The sequence below is a fragment of the Adiantum capillus-veneris genome, chromosome 15, assembly GCF_014529385.1.
Source record: "Adiantum capillus-veneris isolate H3 chromosome 15, ASM1452938v2, whole genome shotgun sequence".
Classification (NCBI taxonomy): domain Eukaryota; kingdom Viridiplantae; phylum Streptophyta; class Polypodiopsida; order Polypodiales; family Pteridaceae; genus Adiantum; species Adiantum capillus-veneris.
This window is the reverse complement of record NC_140945.1, coordinates 138,692,514-138,713,974: the sequence shown is the minus strand read 5'-3', so window position 1 is coordinate 138,713,974 and position 21,461 is coordinate 138,692,514. Positions and strand designations below refer to the sequence as shown.

Sequence of the window (21,461 nt, the reverse complement as noted above, 5' to 3'; positions counted from 1 at the left end):
CCTCAAACTCAGAGCCTTGGCAAGAATTTTGTAGGTTGAGTTGAGGATGGTGAAAGGGCGCCACTGTCGAATCTCATCCAAGGAGCCACCCTCCTTTGGAATGAGGTAAATCAGGCCCTCACTCATGCTATCCGGCATCACTGGTGTGTGCAGAATGTACTGAAAGGCACTACAAAGATCTGGGCCAAGCAAGTCCCAGTACTCCAAGAAGAAGCTGGGAGTAAGCCCATCCTCACCGGGACAGCTACCACGAGGAAGGGCCCTAAGAGCCGTGTGCAGCTCCTCAAGCTGAAGAGGTATCTCTAGCCTCTGGCGCATCTCCACAGTCACAAGACAAGGCATCTGCGCCCAAACCTGCTCCCTGCATGCATCCTGTCTCTTTGACTGAGGCTCAGCCGACAGTAGCTCACGGTAAAAGTCAGTAGCAACTGCACGCATATCCTTAGGCTCACAAACAACTTACCCATCGGGTCTCCTGAGCTGTTTGACCTTGGCATGCGAGTGCCGAGGTCCCACTGTCTCAAAAAAAGCACCTGTCACTCTGTCACCTACCTGAGTCCACTGAGATGCCTGTCGGTGAAAGGCAAACTCATGGCGCCTCTCCTCTGTGCAAGCAAGCTCTTGTCGAGCCTACTGTAGCTGCTCCTCCAACCATGGACTGTCTGGATGCTGCTCCTGCATCCTCTGTAGTGAAGCAATGCCTCGTCTGAGACGCTGCTCCTCTCTCGCTGCAGCCCGTCGAGCCAAAGACTCCTGGAGAAAGAAGTGGCTAAGCTGAGCTAGGCCTGAGGCCACTCTGTCTGCCGGTAGAGCCTGGCTGTCCATGCCCTCTGGCCAAAGAGCCTCGACCCTCTCTCTGAGTGCCGAGTCCAACAAGACCCGCTCTGGGATGCGAAGCATCGTGCTCCCACTCCTCTGCCTGTCTGCCACTGTGAGGATCACTGGTGCATGGTCCGAGAAGGATGTCCCTGCCAGGATGCCCACTGATCCCCCCATGTCACTGAAGTGGTCACTAGTGTAGAAGCGATCTATCCGCGATAGATTCACTCCTCCCACTCTGCGGTCCGATCTAGAGAAGGCAAGACTCTCTGAAGGCCTCACAAAGCTTGAATGCTACCATGTATCCGAGACCCTCAAAGTCATACACAACCTCTCCCAAGCTGCTAACTCGACTCCATGCACAGTAGCATGGCTGCCTCCGATCCTGTCAGAGGGGTCCTCCAACATGTTGAAGTCCCCTCCTACACACCAATGGTCAACCTGTGGCAGAGACTCAACAATCTGTAACCAAAACTCTGCACGAGCACTCGCCACATCGGGCGCATAAATGTTCAGGAAGTCCACAAGGTCACCCTGAACCTGCAGAGTGATCCACTGAGCCCTGCCTGGCACAATAATCTCTCTGCCCACAATGGCCTGCTGTAGTGAGTCCGCAATAGTCATACATACCCCACCCTGGATGCCTCCAGGTCCAAAAGCAGCTGACCAAAACGTATCATAATGTCCACGCAAAATCTGACCACATCGCCGAATGCGGCTCTCAGACAAATGGTGCTCCTGAAGCATAAGGAGATCAATCTCTCCTCCCACAAGGCAACGCTACAGCTCCTGACGCAATCGGCCCCGCTGTCGCTGAAACTAGGGCCCACCTAATCCTTGCACATTCCACGAGATGATCCTCATGGGGAGCGAGAGAGAACAAATGCTGCCGCAGCAGCAAGACGGGCTATCTTCGAGGCAGGCTTGGATGGGGAGTAATCCGCATCCGAGCGTCCTCTAGATAGGCGAGCCTGTAGTGAGTGTGGCCCAAGCCCAAGCAGAGCGAGCCATGCGTAAAGCAACCTCCTCTGTCCAGGAGTCCTCATGTATGTATACATAGCAAGGCAAACACTGCGTATCAGCAAAAAAGTATACCACAATGTGCCTACATCCTGTTGAGTCTGGGGGTGTCACCGCAAACTTGGCTAGTGGCCACAAAGTCTGCAGCAAATCTGTAACTCCAAGTTCTCCCATGTGGTGAGAGAACTCGAGAACCTGTGTATGCAACCATCCCTCCACTGAGTCGAGGGACCACTCTGTCTCGGTCCTACCACAGAGGGGAGCGGAGAAACCAACTGCCGAGTCCAAGGCCTCTGTCCCCCTAGCGGCGAGGAACAGAGCGTGGACCCTGAAGCAGGCTGCCTCGTCGTCTGTTGCGGAATCGCCGAGAAAGCGAGTGAATCCGTAATCGAAGAAATCCCAGCGGCGTCGGAGGTCAATGCTCGTCAGACCACGAGGGATAGCTGCAAGGGAAGATGTCTGAATCTGCAGAGGGGGCCGCAAGAAGGGCTGACCCTCTCTCGCTAGGCAACTCGTGGCAAAAGCATCGCCAAGAGATCTCCTAGCCGCCGACGAGGGACCAGTCTCCTGGGTCGACTGAGGTACTGGAGCAGGAGGAGGGGGAGCAGGAGCAGGGGGGGGGCGGAGGAGAAGAGAAGCGGGGTGGGGCGACAGAGACAGAGGGGCGAGGTGGGGAGTGGGCGGGAGCAGAGGGCGGAGGAGGGGATGAGGAGGAAGAGGGGAGATCTGGAGGTGGGAAGGCTGGCGAGGGTGAAGCGGAGGTGGAGGCTGGCGTAGGGGACTCCTCCTGCTCAAGAGGACCAGAGCGGTTTCCCGTGGGAACCCACTGCTGCTGAGTAGGCACGTGAGGGCCACTCTGCGTGCCAGGCTGTCGCTGTGGCCCCTGGCGTCGATGGCCACGGGCCTGCTGCCACCCCTCCTCCGCTGGAGCCCCAGGCTCGGAGGGTGGCTCAGAATCTGTGCGCTGTCGCTGGCTGAGGCTGCGGCCCAGCCTTGGCAGGCTGGGGCTGAGGCTGAGGTGCAGGTCGTGGCCTCCTCCGTGGACAGGCCTTCGCTAGGTGTCCCATTTGTCTGCAAATGAAGCACTGGTTCGGGAGACCCGAGTACTCCACACTTTGTCGAAACCAACCCCCACTCACCCGAGGCAAGAGGATGACCTTCGGGAGCGTGTGGGTATCTCTGACCAAAACTCGAACTGAAGGGATGCCAGCCGCCTTGGCAGCTACTGATGCTGCCGTACGAGGTGTCTCCAGAACAGTCCCGATGGCGGAGCCAATCCTGGAGAGAAGTGGAAGGTACTCCCTCCGTAAACCCGGAAAGCAGACTGAGATGGGGATGTTTGCCTCCGCTACTAGCACATCCGAAGTCGGGTCAAAACCATGTCGCCACTGTCGAAAGTGGGCGCGTGATGCTCGGATAGCTAGTGGACTCATAGCTATGACCTTGGAGGCCATCTCAGAAGTCTCGAACTCGATCTGGTAGTACCCGCGTCCGAGGATCTGAACATCCAAAATCTTGCCCACCTCTGCGAGAAGGCGGGCCTGGAGAAGGTCTCGCAGCTCTCCTCTGCTAGGACAGGTGCCGAGAACCTTGCAGATGACAGAAGTCGCCTGCAAGCGCTCTACCTCTGCGGCAAGGCTCGCTTGCTCTGTCGGCGAAAGAGCAAGTCGAATGGTGGGCTCAGCGGGGTCGGGCGAGGGGGCTTCAGGCGAGTCCCTCTGTGGCGGAGCTGGAGCCTCCATCTGTGTCTACTGCTGAGTCGAAGAGGCGGACGGAGAAGAACAATCTGCAACCGAGGACGCCGAACACTTGTCCGAAGAACAAATGTTGCAGAGCCAGGCGCAAAGAAACCTTCGGGGATAATGCGGACAAAGGGGGGGGGGGGCTAGGGGGCAGCTAGGGGGGGAGGGCAGCGGGCAGCAGGTGGCGGGCAGGGCTGAGAGGGGGAGACAGCGCAAGGCGGGAGGGGGTGGGGGATGCAGCGCGAGGGCGAGGGGGGGGGGGCAGCGCGAGGGGGGCTGATGGCAGGAGGTAGCAAGCAACAGGAGAAATAGCCACATACGACAGAGCAAGAGGTAGCAAGCAACAGGAGAAATAGCCTGTTTTTTGTCGTATGTGGCTGTCGTATGCGTGAGGGGAGGCGATGGTGCAAGAGGGGAGGGAGCGTGCAGCAGCAGCGAGCCCTTTTCCACGATCAAGTGTTGATACGATTCCACACGGAGCTCTTCTTTAGATGAATTGGCACTTCTTACAGTAAAAAGGCATCTTCATACCGTTTGCTGCCCACCAATTTCCTTACATTTTCAATAAGCCTCATCTCATAACTGCTTTTTGTCGTATGTGGCTGTCCCTCACCATTCACCACTAATTTCCCTCGCCCTAGTCCCCTGTCAACCCCTCGCCCCTCCAGCCCTCGCCCTCGACCTTCCCCTTCGACCCCTCTCCAGCCCTCGCCCTCGCCCTTCATAATTCGCCCCAGCCTACCCTTGTAAAATTCGCCCCATCCAGCACAACAGAATTCGCCCCTGCCCTATTTTGGATTCGCCCCTACCGAGCTCCCTCTTAGCCAAGTGGATTCGCCCCTACCCTATTGCATTCGCCTCTACCACCAGCACAACAGAATTCGCCCCTGCCCTATTTTGGATTCGCCCCTACCCAGTTCCCTCTCAGCCAAGTGGATTCGCCCCTACCCTATTGCATTCGCCCCTACCCAGTTCCCTATTGGATTCGGCCCTATTGGATTCGCCCAGGCCTTATTGGAATCGCCCCAGCTCCCATGCCTCAAATTTGCCCAAGCCTTATTAATTTCGCCCCAGATAACTTACTCACCCTACCCTAACTTACTCGCCCAGCCCTAACTTCATTCGCCTATTACCTCTTGATTCGCCCCTACCTACCCAATCGCCTCTATACCCAATCCTTAGTCGAATCCTCTCGCCCAGCCCCACCCTAAATCGCCCCGCTCCCGCTCCCCTTCTGTCCAGCCTCTGCCTAGCCCAATCCCAAATCGTTTCTATACTCCGCTTGGTCTGCATTGACTGATCGTGGTGCTTTTCCATCACTGGGTCTACTCAACTGCTCACTGTTTTGTCATCCACCCGACCTCACCATGGCAGGAGGTAGCAAGCAACAGGAGAAATAGCCAGAAGGAAGTAGCAAGAGAAAGGTAGAGTTGAAGAAGAGGAAAGCTCTGGTTGCAGAATCAGAGAGCGAAGCAGAGGAAGTATCTGCAAGCAGCAGCCATGGCATAGATGACTTTACCTCCAGTGACCCAAGTGATGAGAGCTACAAAGTAGACTCAGCAGCATCTGATGATTCAGATGTAAATTCAGAGTCAGGTGCTTCCAGTGATCAGGAGGAACATTCAAAAGTGGCTCAGAAGAAAGGAAAGCAGCCAATCATCACTCATGAAATCAAGAGGCCTGCTTCTTCAAAAAATCGCACAACATTCTCATTAAATTTTTATATGCAGCAACCTCGACCATCTCTCAGTGAGGTGCTTTCGACTGCTCAGCTACGGACTCTGGGCCTCACAACATTGGCTGATGCAGATTTACCTGATACGGTTCCAACAGAGATGATACATCAACTGTTGAAAGACTTTCCAAAGGTCCGGGGCCACAAGCTAACAGCTACAAGGCTTGGCCATGCCATGGGTATGACCAACTTTCCAGCTGTGAAGCCTACTACTCGCACTTTCTCTTTGCTGTCCAAGGATGCGACAATTCAAGCATGTCAAGAGCTATTGAGTTCGGATCACTCGGATTATGAGTGAAACAGACGGCTTCTCGCAATCTTCAGGTATTACTTTCTGGCTCGAGATGCCAAAGAAGACAAGGAAAAAACTGATCTTCTCACTACCTTCTCCCACTGTGACGGGCTCTATTGTTTAATCCACACTATCCCTTGTGGATTCCACCATATTCTCTTCAGCTCCTTGCAGACTAGGGCTAAAAGATTTCGGACCCAAGTGCAGTCTGTGCAGTTAAGTTTTAAATGTTTTGCGGCACCTCTCTTGGCATGGGTCATAAACATACCTATTAACCCAAATGAAGTGGATGAGGAGCAGGGAACCTCGAAAGGGAAAAGGAAATCCGTGAGCATGCAGGTTGATCCCACAGTCACCAAGAAAAAGAAGATCAAGGCGAAAGTGGTGAAGGATACAGTGAAGTCTCTACTCTCCTTGCCAGTTTCTGAGAGCCAGCAGACGAGGGTACATTTTCAGCGTCACACGTCTACTTCTACCCCTGGTTCTGCTGTGCCGGTGCCAGTGTCTACTGCCGCTCCTCAGGACAGGATGGTCACTTCACCCATACAGGATCCTCTTCCTTCTTCTCCCATCTTCACTCATACACCGGTCAACATATCTCTCTCTCCACCTACAACAACAATCTTAGAGGAACCTACTACACCAGCTGTACCTACTTCTAGCTCGCCGGCTGTGCCACATGTGCGCCCTCTAGCATCACATGGATCTGAGGGATCTTCAGGTATGGCCGACTCCACTTCTCTGTTTCAGCTTTCAAAGAATTACTTCAAGACTCCATAGCTGCTATTGCCACCATCGAGCTAGGCGCAGAGTAGCTAGCTGCAACGCACCAGCGTCACTCCGCCACATACGCAGCTATGGAGGGATCTCTGCGAGTTGCAGAGAGTGCCATTGCAGATCGAGATGCAATGATTTTTGTACTACAACAAGCATTGAAGATAAAGTCAAGGATTATTGATGACCTAAAAGCACAGGTGCAGGGATTTCAAGAAATGCTTATGTATGGTAATAGGCCTACCCAGGCTCCTGTGGGATATGGATGGACTGGGCCAGGGATACAGGTCCAGAATCCAGCAGGCTTTGCAGCACCAGCAAGTCCCTCTCAGCCCTCTCAGCAGGTCATGGGACACTACCCAGCTGGTCCCTCTCAGCCCTCTCAGCAGTTCATGGGACACTATCCACAGTCCCAGTTCCAGTACTTTACTCAGCAGGGGTCTCAGGTCCAGATGCCACCCATGCAGAGCCAGAGTGTTCCTTGCTGTGACGGTGTTGCTGGTGCACACCGCCATGGTTGTGTTACTAGGCGTCCGGAGTTCACTTCAGGGCAGGTGCTTCCATCCGCTGTGCAGCAGCAGATGGCTGCTCAAACCACAGGAAGCCAGGTTATGCAGAGCACAGTCCAGCAACCGCATCGTTACACAATCGATCTGATGGCTCCTCCCGATCCGGATACTTCTGGAGCAGCAGTGGCGACGACACTTTCCCTTGGGTGATAGGACTGTGCTCTTGCCCCACCTTTCATTGTACATATAGTTACTTTTGCAGTTTCATTCAGTGTTTGGCTCACCGAGACGGTGACCAGTCTTGTGGCGGGCAACTTGTAGCAGGCTACAGTGTCACTGCTACAGGACACAGTTATAGTTAGTATAGTTGGTCTGGTCTGGTCTGCTCACACTGGATGGACACTCTGGGCAGTGACACGTGGCAGGGATATGGATGGTGGCCTAGTGGACATGTGGCCAGGTCACACTTAGCTGGCTGACATTTATGAGCCGTTGGTGGCTCTCTATGATTGTATATATGAGTAGTAGCCGTTGAGTCATTATCATTATCTTGTACGTAGTCGTCTAGAGGGAGTCTATGCACGGAGCACTGCTTCACCATCCCTGCACATCTGAGCCTCGACACCCCATTTGTACCCGTGAGTCCTGGGCTGGAGCTGAGTGTGCTGCCATGCCAGAGTCTGTACATGGTTCTTTGAGATAGTCGAGTCCACATGTTCTGGTCCACTGTTGTGTCTCAGTCGTTGTGTTGTTATCCATTGTTTATGTGTTTCCTTCTGTTTGAGTGAGTTTCCATCTGTCGAGTGAGATTGTCACGCACATTGCACTGAGGGACACCCACACTGTAGAGAGCACGACACATTATCCGCGCTACAGGCTCGAGAGGCGCGAGCCACTTAGCTGGAACTGACTCTGAAATGTCTTGACACATGCTCTGCACCCCTCTCATGCCCTATAGCTCGAAACCCTGCATGAAACCGGCTCGTAGGGCGGTAGGCGTTGGCTTTCACCCGAAATTCTTTACTTTATACACACACAGAGCACTTTGCAAAGAGAACCGGCGACGGGAATTAACACTTGAATACACACACGGCTCGGAAGCTAGAATGCTCCGAGCAGACGCCGACAACCTGTAGGCCCCAAAATTGGCGCCCCTTTCGGTATTTCTTTATTCTTTAGGAGGGTAAATTACAAGGTAAGGTCCTGGGAATCCTTCACGTGTATCCACCTAGATACCATTTGATTTGGCCAAATTTCGGCAGCATAACAGCCCCAAAACTTGCGCGAAACCAATTCCCCTGCTGGAACTCGCTTGCACTGTCGTATACCCTCTGATTCCTGTCCAAAAACAGTAAATTCAGCACGCTGTATTTACTGGTTTTTGCCCTGTTTTCAGCCCCAAACAGTCCCCTAACTGTCCTTTGCCAGTGGGGCACGATTCCCAATGATCCTGGCGTCCGTACGACTGAAAAACAGTGAATTTACAGCGCATACACAGCGCTGATTTTGCACTTGTACGGTGAGGTTATGACCCTCACCAGTGCCTGCTTTGGAGCAGCAGTTAGCTACCCCTGTTCCTGCTCAAGGAGGCTCTTGCCTCAGCACAAAAGCATGAACCCACACAACTGTACATCAGTCAAACGAGTAGCCCTCTTGTGGGGCATCACATAACTGCACGTAGGGGAGAGAGAGAGCAGTGTGTAGTGTGCAGGGCATCACTCCTAGCACCACACTGTACATGAGAGGGAAAGAAAGCACTCCATAGCTCTTAACCTGTGACAGGTTGCAAATGAGGCCTCTCCCAGCATAAAAATCAGCGCCCATTTTTCTGCAAGAGGCAAGTGCATGAAAAGTTGACACTTGGCGCATTTACAAGCATTTTCCCGTTTCGGGTTTGCCGCTTAAAAATATCCCAACCGACGCGTTAGTTGACTTCGCGGCAGAGTTATAAAGTGTTCCCCTAGTCATACCGGAGGTAATGACGCGAACACATTTCACGGCCCAAAATAGCAGTTCCCTAAATTTTAGGAGATGCTTTCGTTGGGCTCCCACTGGTCTTCTGACCATCTATCCTCATTGGGACCGCATCCAAAAATGCAATGTGGCCCAACTGTCGTATACTTTTTGTTGGTAGTCCCACCTTGACTTTATGCCTTAATTGAGTTCACTTCCTAGTATCCACCAACTTGCTAAGTGCGACGGGGGGACCTATATGATCTTGCTCTGAGCCTAGACATCCTCTTACCATACGAATTCCAGTGCCGACCACTTCCCGTCTGCGGGTGAATCTACCGTTCACATTGGCCATACAATGTCCGACCGTTTGCTACTTCAAAAAGAGGGTCTTAAACAAATAAAATAAACCCCATTGGAAAGAAACCAACAACCAAGGTTAGCAGTTGCCACATCTCTGTGACATGGTTAATAACTGCCACGTCCTCGTGACACTGCACCTCCTCTGACAAACCTGTGAACTCGAGCCAGTCACCTAGAGAGCGCGCTGGGCCTACTGCCATGGGACCCCAGGAAACATGAGGCTGGCTACGAACCAAGTAGCCTCTCTGAGTGCTAACCATGGGGTTCCAGACGAGGGGCTGCCGTAAGCGCTCCTCTGTGCACGTCGGCTGTCTCTGCTCTAGGCCACTTCGTAAGAGCTCCCAAGATCGAAGCAAACTCACAGCGAAGCGGTCCTCTAGTTTCCTGCGCAAACCAACTCTACGCACCTCTGTAAAGATCCATCTGGTCGAAGGTTGCCAAGGGCCTCCTGACTGAGGCACCCTTGCACGAAGCCTCTGTAGCAAGAACTCCTTCGAGGGCTCCTCACCTGGAAGAAGTCCTCTGACTATGAACTTCCCAAGAAGGGCTCTCCTCTGCTGTGCTAGATCAATGATCCCAAGCCCTCCATGAGAACAAGGAAGCGTGATGACCTGCCAAGCCACCTTGGCTCGGGCTATCTGAGTGTCACGTCCTGACCATAGGAAGTTCCTGATCAGCCTCTCTACCTGGCTGATACAAGAACTCGAGAAGATCCAGCAGGAAGTGATGTACCACATAGTCGCCAACAACACTCGGTTGGCAACTACTACCCTACCAGCTAGAGAAAGTCGTGCTGAGCTCCAATGTAACAACTTTCTCTTGATGGATAGGAGAAGGGGAGCAATCTGCTGCTCGGGAGACAAATCTAGACCAACCTGACAACCCAAGTACCGAACTGCAGTCCTTGGGGAAATCCACCTGAAACCCTCTCTTGGCATCCAATCTGGCACAGGAGCACTACCAACAGAGAAAGCCACTGTCTTTCTCTAGTTGATCAGTGCGCCCGATGCACAACAGAAGGTCTCCAAAGCCTTCTCACATCTGTGAAGATTGGCCTCCTGGCCATCTAAGTACAAGGCCGAGTCATCAGAAAACTCAGCGTCCAGTAGCTCATCTCCCCGAATAGGGAGTGCTAAGCCCCGTAGACCAACCTGCTGTGACACCAAAAATCTGCTCATCGCCTCCGCATAGAACAGAAAGAGAAAAGGGGCAAGAGGACAGCCCTATCTGACTGAGCGTGTAAGCATAAAGCGATCACCTCTACCTCCTGCCAAAAGCACCTGCTGACTGTGAGCCTGTCGCTACAAGGCTGACACCCCTCTGATCCAAGCATCTGAGACGCTCATCCTGCCTAGAGTGCCCTCTAGAAAGTCCCAGTCAACTCTGTCGTATGTCTTCTCAAAATCGAGAAGAAGAATCACGAGGTCCTCACCACGGAGCCGTGCCAGGGCAGAAGCCTCCCAGAAAGTAAAGATGTTGTCAAGGATATTGCGTTCCTTGACAAAACTTGTCTGAGTCCCATGTATAAGACTCTAACAGTGGCTGAATCCTCAAACTCAGAGCCTTGGCAAGAATTTTGTAGGCCGAGTTGAGGATGGTGATGGGGCGCCACTGACGAATCTCATCCAAGGAGCCACCCTCCTTGGGAATGAGGTAGATCAGGCCCTCACTCATGCTGTCAGGCATCACTCGTGTGTGCAAAATGTACTGAAAATCACTACAGAGATCTGGGCCAAGCAGGTCCCAGTACTCCAAGAAAAAGCTAGGAGTCAACCCATCCTCACCTGGACAGCTACCACGGGCGAGGGCCTAAACAAACTGTTCCTGCTGCCTCTTCTGCCAGAAAGTGCTAGCGCTAGGTTTTCTTATATACTAGACTTGCCAATTTGCCCTACCCAGTTTCCAACAAAAGTCACTTAAAAATAAAAAGTGAAAAATGTCAAAAATAGGGAAATAGGTTTAATGCACTGGAAAATGATCCTAATGGAATCTGATGGGAATGTTGATGATCATGCTGTGTGCAACTAGAGGATATGCATCTAATCTAAGTGTCTGGACATGCAGGGTCTGCGAACAGACTCACAAAAGTGCCAGATCACTTCCTATTCTAGACTGACTTGACTGAACTGAACCCTGGTCATGCTGTAGCTTGTCCACGGACACATAGGGTTGGATGTGTCATGTGATAACATGGCATGGTGGAATTCTGAGCCATGATGCATTGTCCCCAAAGATTGGCAGCCGTTCCGGTATTTCTTTATATTACTTTGCAAGAGTACGTCGTCCAAGGTTCCTCTTTTGTAGTGCTCCCAAAGCTAATCTGCTGAGAGGAGGGCGCCCCCATAATTTGTGACCCCCAAAAGCTGCTGCCCGAAAAGCTCTGCAACCAAAAGTCTTCAACGGAAATTACGGGCTTGTCCGTACAGTGTTGCCACGTTAGCAATATCTATGCAATTTGGTGTTCTTTGCTATATTTTAAAGGTTTTAGGCCCCTCGGTCAAGTTCTACAAGTTGGGAGGGGTTAGGGTTAAAATCCTAAGCCCTTAAGGCCTCTCGTCCATAATTTTTAAGTTGGTTTGAACTGCTACTTCTTCTATTAGGGTTAGGCGCTTTGGGCGGGTTTAACCAGTCAGGCCATGCCACATCATCAGGTTGTGACACCGAGTTACAACGAGTTGATATTGTGCAAATTCTTTATATCTTCAGTGTTGCGTATCCCCTGTGAATTACCTCATTTTTGTGCTAAAATTTCTTATTTTCTTTTAGTGCTAGGCTTCATTATGGCCAAGTCTGCCTTGCATCTCTAGAGCTATGGCAGAAACTCAGTACACAGATCATATTGATGCATGCTCCTGTGTGTGTGTGTGTGTGTGGTGTAGAGCATATATTGGTACCTAATTCTACACCTTATGGACGACGTTAGTGGGGATGTCGTAGTATTTAGTCAATAATATGCATAGTGGAGCTGATGGTTATATTGTCTTGTGGCAATACCATGAGTCTATACCTTGCCGCCTTTCCTTTTAAGAGTGAATCTGGGCTTATCCTGGATTCATCTAGGTTGTATATGTGGGACTCTTGCCACTAACACAGAGAGCATTCACATACTTTTTCAGTCCCAGTGACTTGCCCTGTAATAAGACGCCTCTCTAGAGGAGTTGATTTGAGTTATGGTTGCCCCCAATGAAAGGGGTACGCACTGCATGATGATTTAAGGGTTTCTTCCTCTTGAGGCAACCCTTTATGGAGATACTGGGTTGAGGAGAGACTACTCCTATGCCTTGCCAGTTGCAGCCTACAGCTTCCGAGTTTTTCTATTGTAGGTATTGATTTAGTCTGGATTATTGCTCATTGTTTTGGGACACTATGATGAAAGATATCGTCGTCGGTTGTACCTTACTCATGGTTTCATGGACCATTTTGGCTACAAAGAGATCTCTTTCTTGACTTTCTTTCTGCACAAAGAGGAAAGCTGTAATGGCATTTTTCTGCAGAGATTTAGTCCAAAATCTTGCTGAATTTTGTTTGATGAATGGAATTATTATGAATATATGGTTGAATGGTGTTGTTGGTTTCTTCAGAGTTCAGGTACAGATTCTTTGGTGAATTTGTGGACTGTTGATGCTTCTCACGAGGACAACGCAGGAGCCAGAAGGTATGAATCTGCGGCTTTAAATTGCTTTTTTTCCTCAGTAGCCAGCCACGTGAAGATCGGGTTTTAAAAAAGCAAGAACTGCTGCCCTAGTATGTGTTCAAAATGCTTTTCTTTCTGTCAGGAGTTGTTAATTAGGAGTGTGCCTTTAATTTTTGGTAACTTTATAGTTTTATCACCTGGGTCACTTGGTTCTTTTGCGGCCTATGATAACTTTTACCAAACTTATATGTAGAAGTCGTCAGTTAACGGGAGACTGCCGGTATACTTGGTGCAGCCCTGGAATGGGTTTCTTGAGTAACATTTGAGGTGCCCTTGCTTGTAAATAAGCTTAAAGGGTCTTTTGAACTATGACTGGTGGAGGTGGGCTATTTTTGTCAGGCAGGTCATTTTTGGACTCTTGTTTCGTTAGTGGCAAAGCCCCAAAGGCCTCTATGCTTGTTACTAAGTTTCCTGTGTTATCTTTTGGTTGAGTAGCTTAGAATGCCAATGGGGTATCGGATTGTTTTTTCTTTATCTTACTATCTGCTACTCGATTTTGTCATCTCTAATACTTGTCAAGTGCTCATATTCTTGACCTGATATGTTGCCAGCCCAGAAGATTCTCCAAGAGCTCACATAGATCCACTTCTGCGATCATACAATGGACATGAAGACAGTGTTTATGGTAGGTGTCAAAAGGGATTGGCTTTTAGCAAGGCATGCTATATTCCAAGTGTTAGTGCTTAGAATTTCTATTGTCTGTGCAGGCATCGCTTGGAGTTTGAAAGAACCATGGATTTTTGCTTCTCTTTCGTATGATGGGAGAGTAAGTAAAAGTTTTGTGTCCATATTGTGAACCCCGCCCCCCCAATTTGAGGGCCCAATCCCCAAGACTGACTAAATATATGAGATATGATGTTAAACCATAGAGGTGTGGCTCCAAAATCCAAAATTACACAAAAAAAAACCACTCTCTCTCTCTCTCTCTCTCTCTCTCTCTCTCTCCTATTAATTAAACATTTTGAGGGCACATTCCCCAAGATAAAGCATACAAAATGTCAATCACATCTGAGGGGGTAATCCAGATAAACTACGAACATTCTACTGAAAAAAGGACTAATTCTTACCTTTCAGTCTCTTAGATACTCATACAAGAGGTGGAAAATTCTCCTTATATGGTGCCATCAACACAGTAAGAGGAATCTCATCTCAATCAACACTATTTAAAGGGATAGAACTGTCGGTATGCCATCAGGCTCTGTAGAAGGAGATATTGTTGCTAAAGAAGAATGAACATGTGAAGGTCTGTTCAGAAAATCTTGTCCTTGGTGCAAAGAATTGGTCTGACACCCTCGACAATCTCAAATAGCGCCTTTCCCGTAAATGTGTGAACATTGTTATTGTAAGCAAACTCCAATAGAGGAAATTACTTTTTCCATTGATTCTTATTGTTAGAGATATAAGACTTCCAACAGTTCCAAAACCACGGAATTGGCTATCTTCGATTGCCCTTCTGTCTGTGGAGGAAATGGCAATGAGAATTTAAGCTGAGTGCCTATGTTCTCCCACACTTCTCTGGAACGCAAACTCGTGAATTTGGGGGTCTCTATTTGACACTATAGAAGTAGGCACACCATGTTGTCTGAAAATTTGTGAGACAAACAGTTTGGCCAAAGGGTCGGCTTTTACTCTCTTCTTTACCGGTACAAAGTGAGCCGGGTGGCTAATTCTATCTATTATGGTGCAAATACCAGCATGCCCACTCTGAGTTTTCAGAGGATCAAAGATGAAACCCATCGCTATACTTTCCCAGGGTCGGTCAGGATAGGTAAAGGCTATAGGAGTCATGGCGATTTGCACCTGTCAAACTTCACCGTTTGACACACCAAACAAGTGTGCACAAACTCGTCCATGTTCTTGAGCTGAGGCTAGTAGAAATACTTTTCCACCTCTTTCAAGGTGAAGAGGCTGATGCATAACAGTGCGATTCCAATCTGCCACCTACTGTCCCGAGCTATATATGGCTGCAAAGACGTCATTCCCCCAGGCTTGCATATAAGTCTTCAAAAGCAAAGGACAAGTGGATGTTGAGGAACCTTGCATACAGATCTTTATTAGAGCTGGACAAGTCACAAGATTTTAAAGAAAGAGATACTCCCCAATCCCACCACACTACCACCCCCAAGCGACTGCTGAAAGCTCCACAAACAGGGGGCAAACAGCAAAACAAGCAGCAATACAAGCAAACAAGCATACAGAGACACGCCCACATCCAACACATGCAAACATGCAGAACGCGCACACAAGCTTGAAGCAACCAAGCAGGAACATACCAAAGAATGTGCAACCAACCGGCAACCAAGCAAAAAGGACTAAAATGGAAAAAAAAACCTACGTCAGGAGGAAACGACAGAAAACAAACGAAGGCCGCAAGTGGCGGGACCTTTGCGCTGGTCTGAAGGCGACGGAGAAAGCCAGCAAGGAGGGGCAACAATAGCAGTGCACGGGTGACAAGCCAATCACAAGGGAGGTCAGATGGCAGACAGCCTTGCCACAGCGAGGAGGATTTGCATAGAGTTCGATGTGCGGCAAGGGCAGAGTGAAGGCATCACATCTGTGGGAGATACATCTTCCCATGAGAGAGATATGCCTTGAGAGAGCTTTATATGTTGTTTATGTTGGACCATGGATGTTTTAACCTTTGAAATCAGGAGAGTGTGTGTCTCTCTCTCTCTCTCTCTCTCTCTCTCTCAAAATAGCTGAATTTTGTTTTTTCTGTTGAGAAAAATGTTCTTTGGAGACATTGACCATGTTGCCTTATTGGAGAGGTCACTGTAGCTAAATTGAGTTGCTACTGAATTTCTTCCGTATGCAGGTACTGGTTGATTCTGTTCCACAGCATGTTGCCAAACATATAAAACTGGTGACTCAATGATGACTGACAGCAGCTAGTTGTACCTATGGATTGTTGGGCAAATTGCTCCCCTGCAGATTAAGCAGTGGGTGTATAATTTTGCAGTTGGTGGTGATAAGCTGTCGCATCTTTTCGCCTTGGTTGACAATTGCTTTGGCTGAGTCTTAGAAACAGCTGCCTGCTGCTTTGGAACCTCTGAGCTTTTCTTTCCTTGCCTGAATAAATTTCTATTCTAGTAAGATTTTTGTACTATCTAACATTGCACCCGCTTAAAACACCTGGTTAATGGGGGGCACAGCTCTGTCAAATCTCTCTCTCTCTCTCTCTCTCTCTCTCTCTCTCTCTCACACACACACACACACACACACTCGGTCTTGAGTTCAAGACCCTATCTAAGAGGCCTTTTCAGGTTCTTCCTATGATGCTGAATCTCCTCTCCCTCTTGAATCACAGGTCTTGAGTTCAACTCCTCGTCGGCTAGATCTTTAAGGTCTCTCGGGATAATTTTGAGATGCTTCATCTCTTAATCGTTTGACCCTTAAGGCTCGGTCCGAGCTCGAGGTTGGTGTATATTTCTGATGTTCTTAATACTATCCACTCACAATTGTGAGTTTTGCAAAAAAAAAAAAAAGGATAGATTGGCAAAACAAGTTATGAACAAACTTGGTTTGAAGAGTTCATAATCCATTATAAGCACGCTTTTTGCGAGAATCGAACTAGGGGCAAGCTTAAGCACATATTCACATCATTATCTATCAAGTCCAACTAGCCTTGCTCTATTTTGTATTGATTAGCATGACACAATTGATGTATGGAAACGTTTGAGCATTGAAGATTAAGACTTTATGATGCACGAAACCACCACATACCGTGCCCATCAAAAGAGGGGGGCTTCCCACCCCCTAAGAACAAAGTGCAACTCTTTTTTTTTTTTTTTAGAGAGTACAAGAGCTTTGAAACACACGCACACCCTATATACAACGGCCTCACATGTAGGGAGAGAGGCATCCCATCACACACCATAGGCTCCTTACCAAATGTATTACGAGGGAGAAAGATTGAATATTAGCAATCATAATGGTGGGCATGATTTGTAAATGCACATGGAAGGACAAGTAGAGAGATGCCAATAGTTTAATATATGATGTGCATACCAAAGCATCCATTCCACTTGTTGACACTAAGAAATAGATCATGTCAAAGGATACCTTATTTGTAGAGTAATTCTCAAAGATACACAATTTGACCAAGCCATAAGATAGAATGCCAATCTTGGACATTTTGAGCTAAAAATTTACATGTGGCCTATTGGCAAGGTCATACAAATCCAATGTTTTCCTACTCAATTGCAAATCATGTGCAACATGTGAAAGTCCAATGACAATACAAAAGCATATGCACAGATTACAAAGCACCGGCCTTGAAAGCCAAGTATAGCGGGCCATCTAACACGGCACACAAGTGTTTTGGGGAGAGAGAGAGAGAGAGCATGTTCATGTACATCTCCTTGACTAGAGAATATAGCGAGAGATTGGGACCAATGTTGTCCCTCCTCCACAAGGGTCCCTCCGTCAACTCATGTGAGCCTAGTTACTAGCTTAAGATGTTAAGAGTGTGCAAGTTAGCATAATCTCTCGGAAGGTGTGACTAAAGGGTAAATATGGAAGCAATGACCAATGTTGTCCCTCCTCCACATGGGTCCCTCAATCAACTCATGTGAGCCTAGTTACTAGTTTAAGATGTTAAGAGTGCAAGCTAGCATAATCTCTCGAAAGGTGTGACTAATGGGTAAATATGGAAGCAATGGTTGATGGCATGGCATGATAAAGTATGCCATTGATGATACATTTGATAATCATATACATTAGTGCAATATACATCAAGCACCTCCTTGATTGGTGAAAGTGCTATATCAGAGGAGAAATTTTTAATAGTGCACCTTTTTTTAGTTACTAGTTGATTTTCTCAATGGATCCATTATCTCGTGTAGGTATGAAAGGATAGAGCAATCTACTAAGCATGAACTACAATCTACTAAGTATGAAGTACAATCTTGTACGAGGAATCATCATGTTTCTCAACCTTGGGCGAAGCTATCAAGTTGCTTGCTTGTAGAGGGCAACATATGTTAGCCACCTATATAAATGTGTGTTTTGGGAGTTGAATAGATGGAGCCACATTCAATATCTCATCTTGGAGTTACCGTTCCCGATATCAAAGAGAATATGCCTACCAAGGGATACACGAGATGTGGCTAATACACTCAGGTACATTTATACATAAAAGTTGCAACAAAGGTCTAAAGAGATTGGAGAGAGTGTAGTGTAGTGAGCAATTGTATTGTCATTGTATTGAGTGGAGTCCCACCATATGGCGAGTGAATATTTTGGAGCAAGGAAAACACTAATCAAACTACACCTAAGAGAGCTGAGATTCTTTTAGTAGGATAAGAGAATACGAGTGCTACATTCATACTTTAAGTAGTGATCATTTGCAAGCCTTGGCAAACGAACTAAACAAAGGAAAGAGCATAATTTGAGAGAGATCGTTCTTCTATGTGTACTTTTATGCATTTCAATAGAAGCATACTCACAAATTGATAGCTTATCCACATGTGGAGGTGGTGTCTTGTTGGATGTTGAGTCTTCCCTCATCACACCATACAACTCTATTTAGCATGAAATCTCCGGACCAATTTGGATATCAATGCACAATGGGAAGAACTCCAACTACCATGGAGTCAACGCATGCAAAGAAGGAGAGTGTGTGCATGTATATGTAGTGCAAAGTAATTTACCATGTATTCATAATTAGAGATTCAATGTTCAAAATCTAGAATGAAACCTTTCCAATTCAGATTCCATTCTTCAAAGCTAGATCGTTGGGAACTTTCTCTTCCTCCTTTTGAGACCGTCTTCTAACATATTGAGCCTTACTTTCTCTAATCTAGCACTGATCTTTTTTTTCATTTAAACCTACACCAAAGAAATCTCCTTTCAACTTTGATGTGATATCTCATATTAGTAGGTAAAAAGTAGATACTCTCCTTTCAAGTTTCATGTGAACTCTCCTCTCAACTTTCATATGAAAAATTATAATATCTCATATTAGTAGGTAAAAAGTAGATACCAAGGGTCTATGATTTTAGAATACTTCTTGTGCATTATTGCAATCAACTTTTGCTCCTTCTTAGGTAGATCTCTCCCATAATCCTCATGGTACAAACGGTTCATAAATTTGTTGGAATTAGGGTTGCAGGAATAGCTTGGAGAAGACGAAAGGAAACTCAAGGCACATGACAGAGAGTGTATTATTTAGTGTGAAATGAAAAGATAGATAGCCCTAGAATGAATGGGCGTATATACAATGCACGGGGGAAAAAACCTCCTAAAGAGGGAAAAAATGCCCCAGCGGTCCTAAGTGTGTTCACACACATCACTACCACATGTTTATGGTAACAAATCCCCCCCCTTGAGTGATGTGATGAACGAGAGCTGGCACATGAGTAAAGGGAAGTGCATGCCTTGAGGACATGATGAGTCCACAAAGGAGAGTAAGCCCAAAGCTTTGCGGAAAGCTTCAAACTTCTCACGAGACAATGCCTTTGTGAAAAGATCTGCAAGGTTGTCCTGTGTTGGCACATAAGCCAAGCCGATATCTCCTATTGAGAGCCTCTCCGTGACATAGTGGTAATGCACCTCAATGTGCTTTGTGCAAGCATGAAAAACTGGGTTCCTCACAATTGCCAATGCACTCTGACTGTCAGTGTAGATAGCGTTGGCAATGTCCTGTCCAACACCCAAATCAGGCATAAGGAATTTGAGCCATACACACTCCACCGTAGCTGTGAAGCTTGTCCTGTAAACAGCCTCACAACTAGAAGTGGCCACAGTAGGTTGCTTCTTGCTCAACCATGATATACATGAACTGCCAAGCATGAAACAAAAACCACTTGTGGACACTCCCGTGTCAAAACAACTAGCCCAATCTAAGTCCGAAAAAGCATGTAAGTCTGGCGGCAATGATCCCCCCTTGGGATAACACAAGCCAAGATGTAAAGTGCCACTCAAGTAGCGGAAAATTCTATTCACAGCTTGCCAATGCTTAGACCCTGCGCTATGCATAACTCTGCTGACCTGTGACACTGCAAACTGAATATCCGGCCTCATGTTGCATACATAAATAAAACATTCAACAACAGTTTGGTAAAGAGTGACATCTGTAGGATCACCAACGTCATGAAGACTCAATTTCAAACCTATTTCCATGGGATAGGTTTGCAATCCTCAAGTCCAAACTTAAATAGCAATGTCTCTATGTAACTTTTTTGACACAAGGCAATACCACCATCACAGTGCTTAAATTGTATACCCAAGTACTGATGCAACAATCCCAAATCTTTCATCTTGAAGGTAGCATTCAAATTAGCCTTAAATTCAGTAATATGTCTTTCATTTGGTCCAGTGATTAACAAATCATCTACGTTAAGAACCACACGCTTGACATACAATGTGCTTTCTGTTGGACTATTACGAAAGCTTCGTTTGACTAAATGAGTGCCAACCTTCTCATACCAAAGCACGAGGAGATTGCTTCAACCCATACAAAGCTTTGTTACATTTGCACACCTTATCCTCTTGTCCTTCCTTTACAAAACCGCGAGGTTGCGTTACATAAACTTTCTCAAATATGTCACCATTCAAGAAAGCAGTAACAATGTTTGATTGATCTACATCCCAACCAAAATGAGCTTCCAATGCACATAGAAAATGCAACAAGTCAAGCCTTATAGCGATCAATCTCACCATCCGGCTTGCGTTTCAACTTGTAAACCCACTTCGTACCAATGGCCTTTTTGCCAGGAGGCAAATCACATAAAGTCCATGTGTCATTTTCAATTAGTGCATCATATTTTGATTGCATAGCAGCCATCCAATTTTTTGAATTTTGTGCTTCATCAAAAGACAGAGTTTCCTCAACATCATGTAGGCTCTGATGCATAAGATGCATGGCGAGAGCCTAAACAAGTACGACTAGACAAAGGTGCATCCAATTTACTGTCACTATAAGGACATGGGTCCTAGAGGCAATTCCACTGGCACGACCGGACAATGTGTACGCTATAGGGGGAGGCTATAAGATAGCACAATTGGGTGGAGACAAGCACAAGCATTACCACCTTCCTTTCACTGGTATCCGAGCTATTTTTGGAGAAGGGGAAAAGCGGGTTGCATGTGCATGCGATGTGGTGCTTCTCGTCCACGTTTTGCAGACATTGGCATCTCTGCTGTGCACCAAAAAAAAGACATGCACAATTTTCTATGCGCAGCGTGCGAAGACAGCAAGCGACTAAGGGCGACCAAGGTAAATTTGACTAGCAACTCTACGGCACCAAGGCTCCAAAGGCTTCTGTTGGCGCCGTTGGTTGCGCGTGTAGGAAGGCTTGCTTAACCCTTGTATGAAGACGGATGAGCAAGGCAAATTCGACCGACAACTCTACGGCACCGAGGCTCCGAAGGCTTTTGTTGGCGCCGTTGGCTACGTGTGTAGGAAGGCTCACTTAAACCTTGCATGAAGGAGGGTTGAACCCACCCCATGAGGGTAAGAGGCCAACACTTTACCATCAAGCTATTGACCCTTGTTGTGTATAACAAGGAAAGTTAGAAGGAAAGGGGAGGTTGTTTTCATTTAAAATCATACTTTTGA

General features: G+C 47.7%; 1 protein-coding gene across 1 annotated transcript in view; it reads left to right on the top strand.

Annotated features, from left to right (window-relative positions):
• LOC147441568 (WD repeat-containing protein DWA2-like) overlaps positions 1–16,065 on the top strand; it is a 131,016-nt gene extending 114,951 nt beyond the window's left edge. Inside the window, exons 10-13 of the mRNA XM_086483155.1 lie at positions 12,789–12,862; positions 13,453–13,526; positions 13,609–13,667; positions 15,717–16,065. Coding sequence (XP_086339281.1) covers positions 12,789–12,862; positions 13,453–13,526; positions 13,609–13,667; positions 15,717–15,776 — 267 coding nt within the window. The 3' untranslated portion in view covers positions 15,777–16,065. The remainder of the gene's footprint in view (positions 1–12,788; positions 12,863–13,452; positions 13,527–13,608; positions 13,668–15,716) is intronic.
• The last annotated feature ends 5,396 nt before the right edge of the window (positions 16,066–21,461 follow it).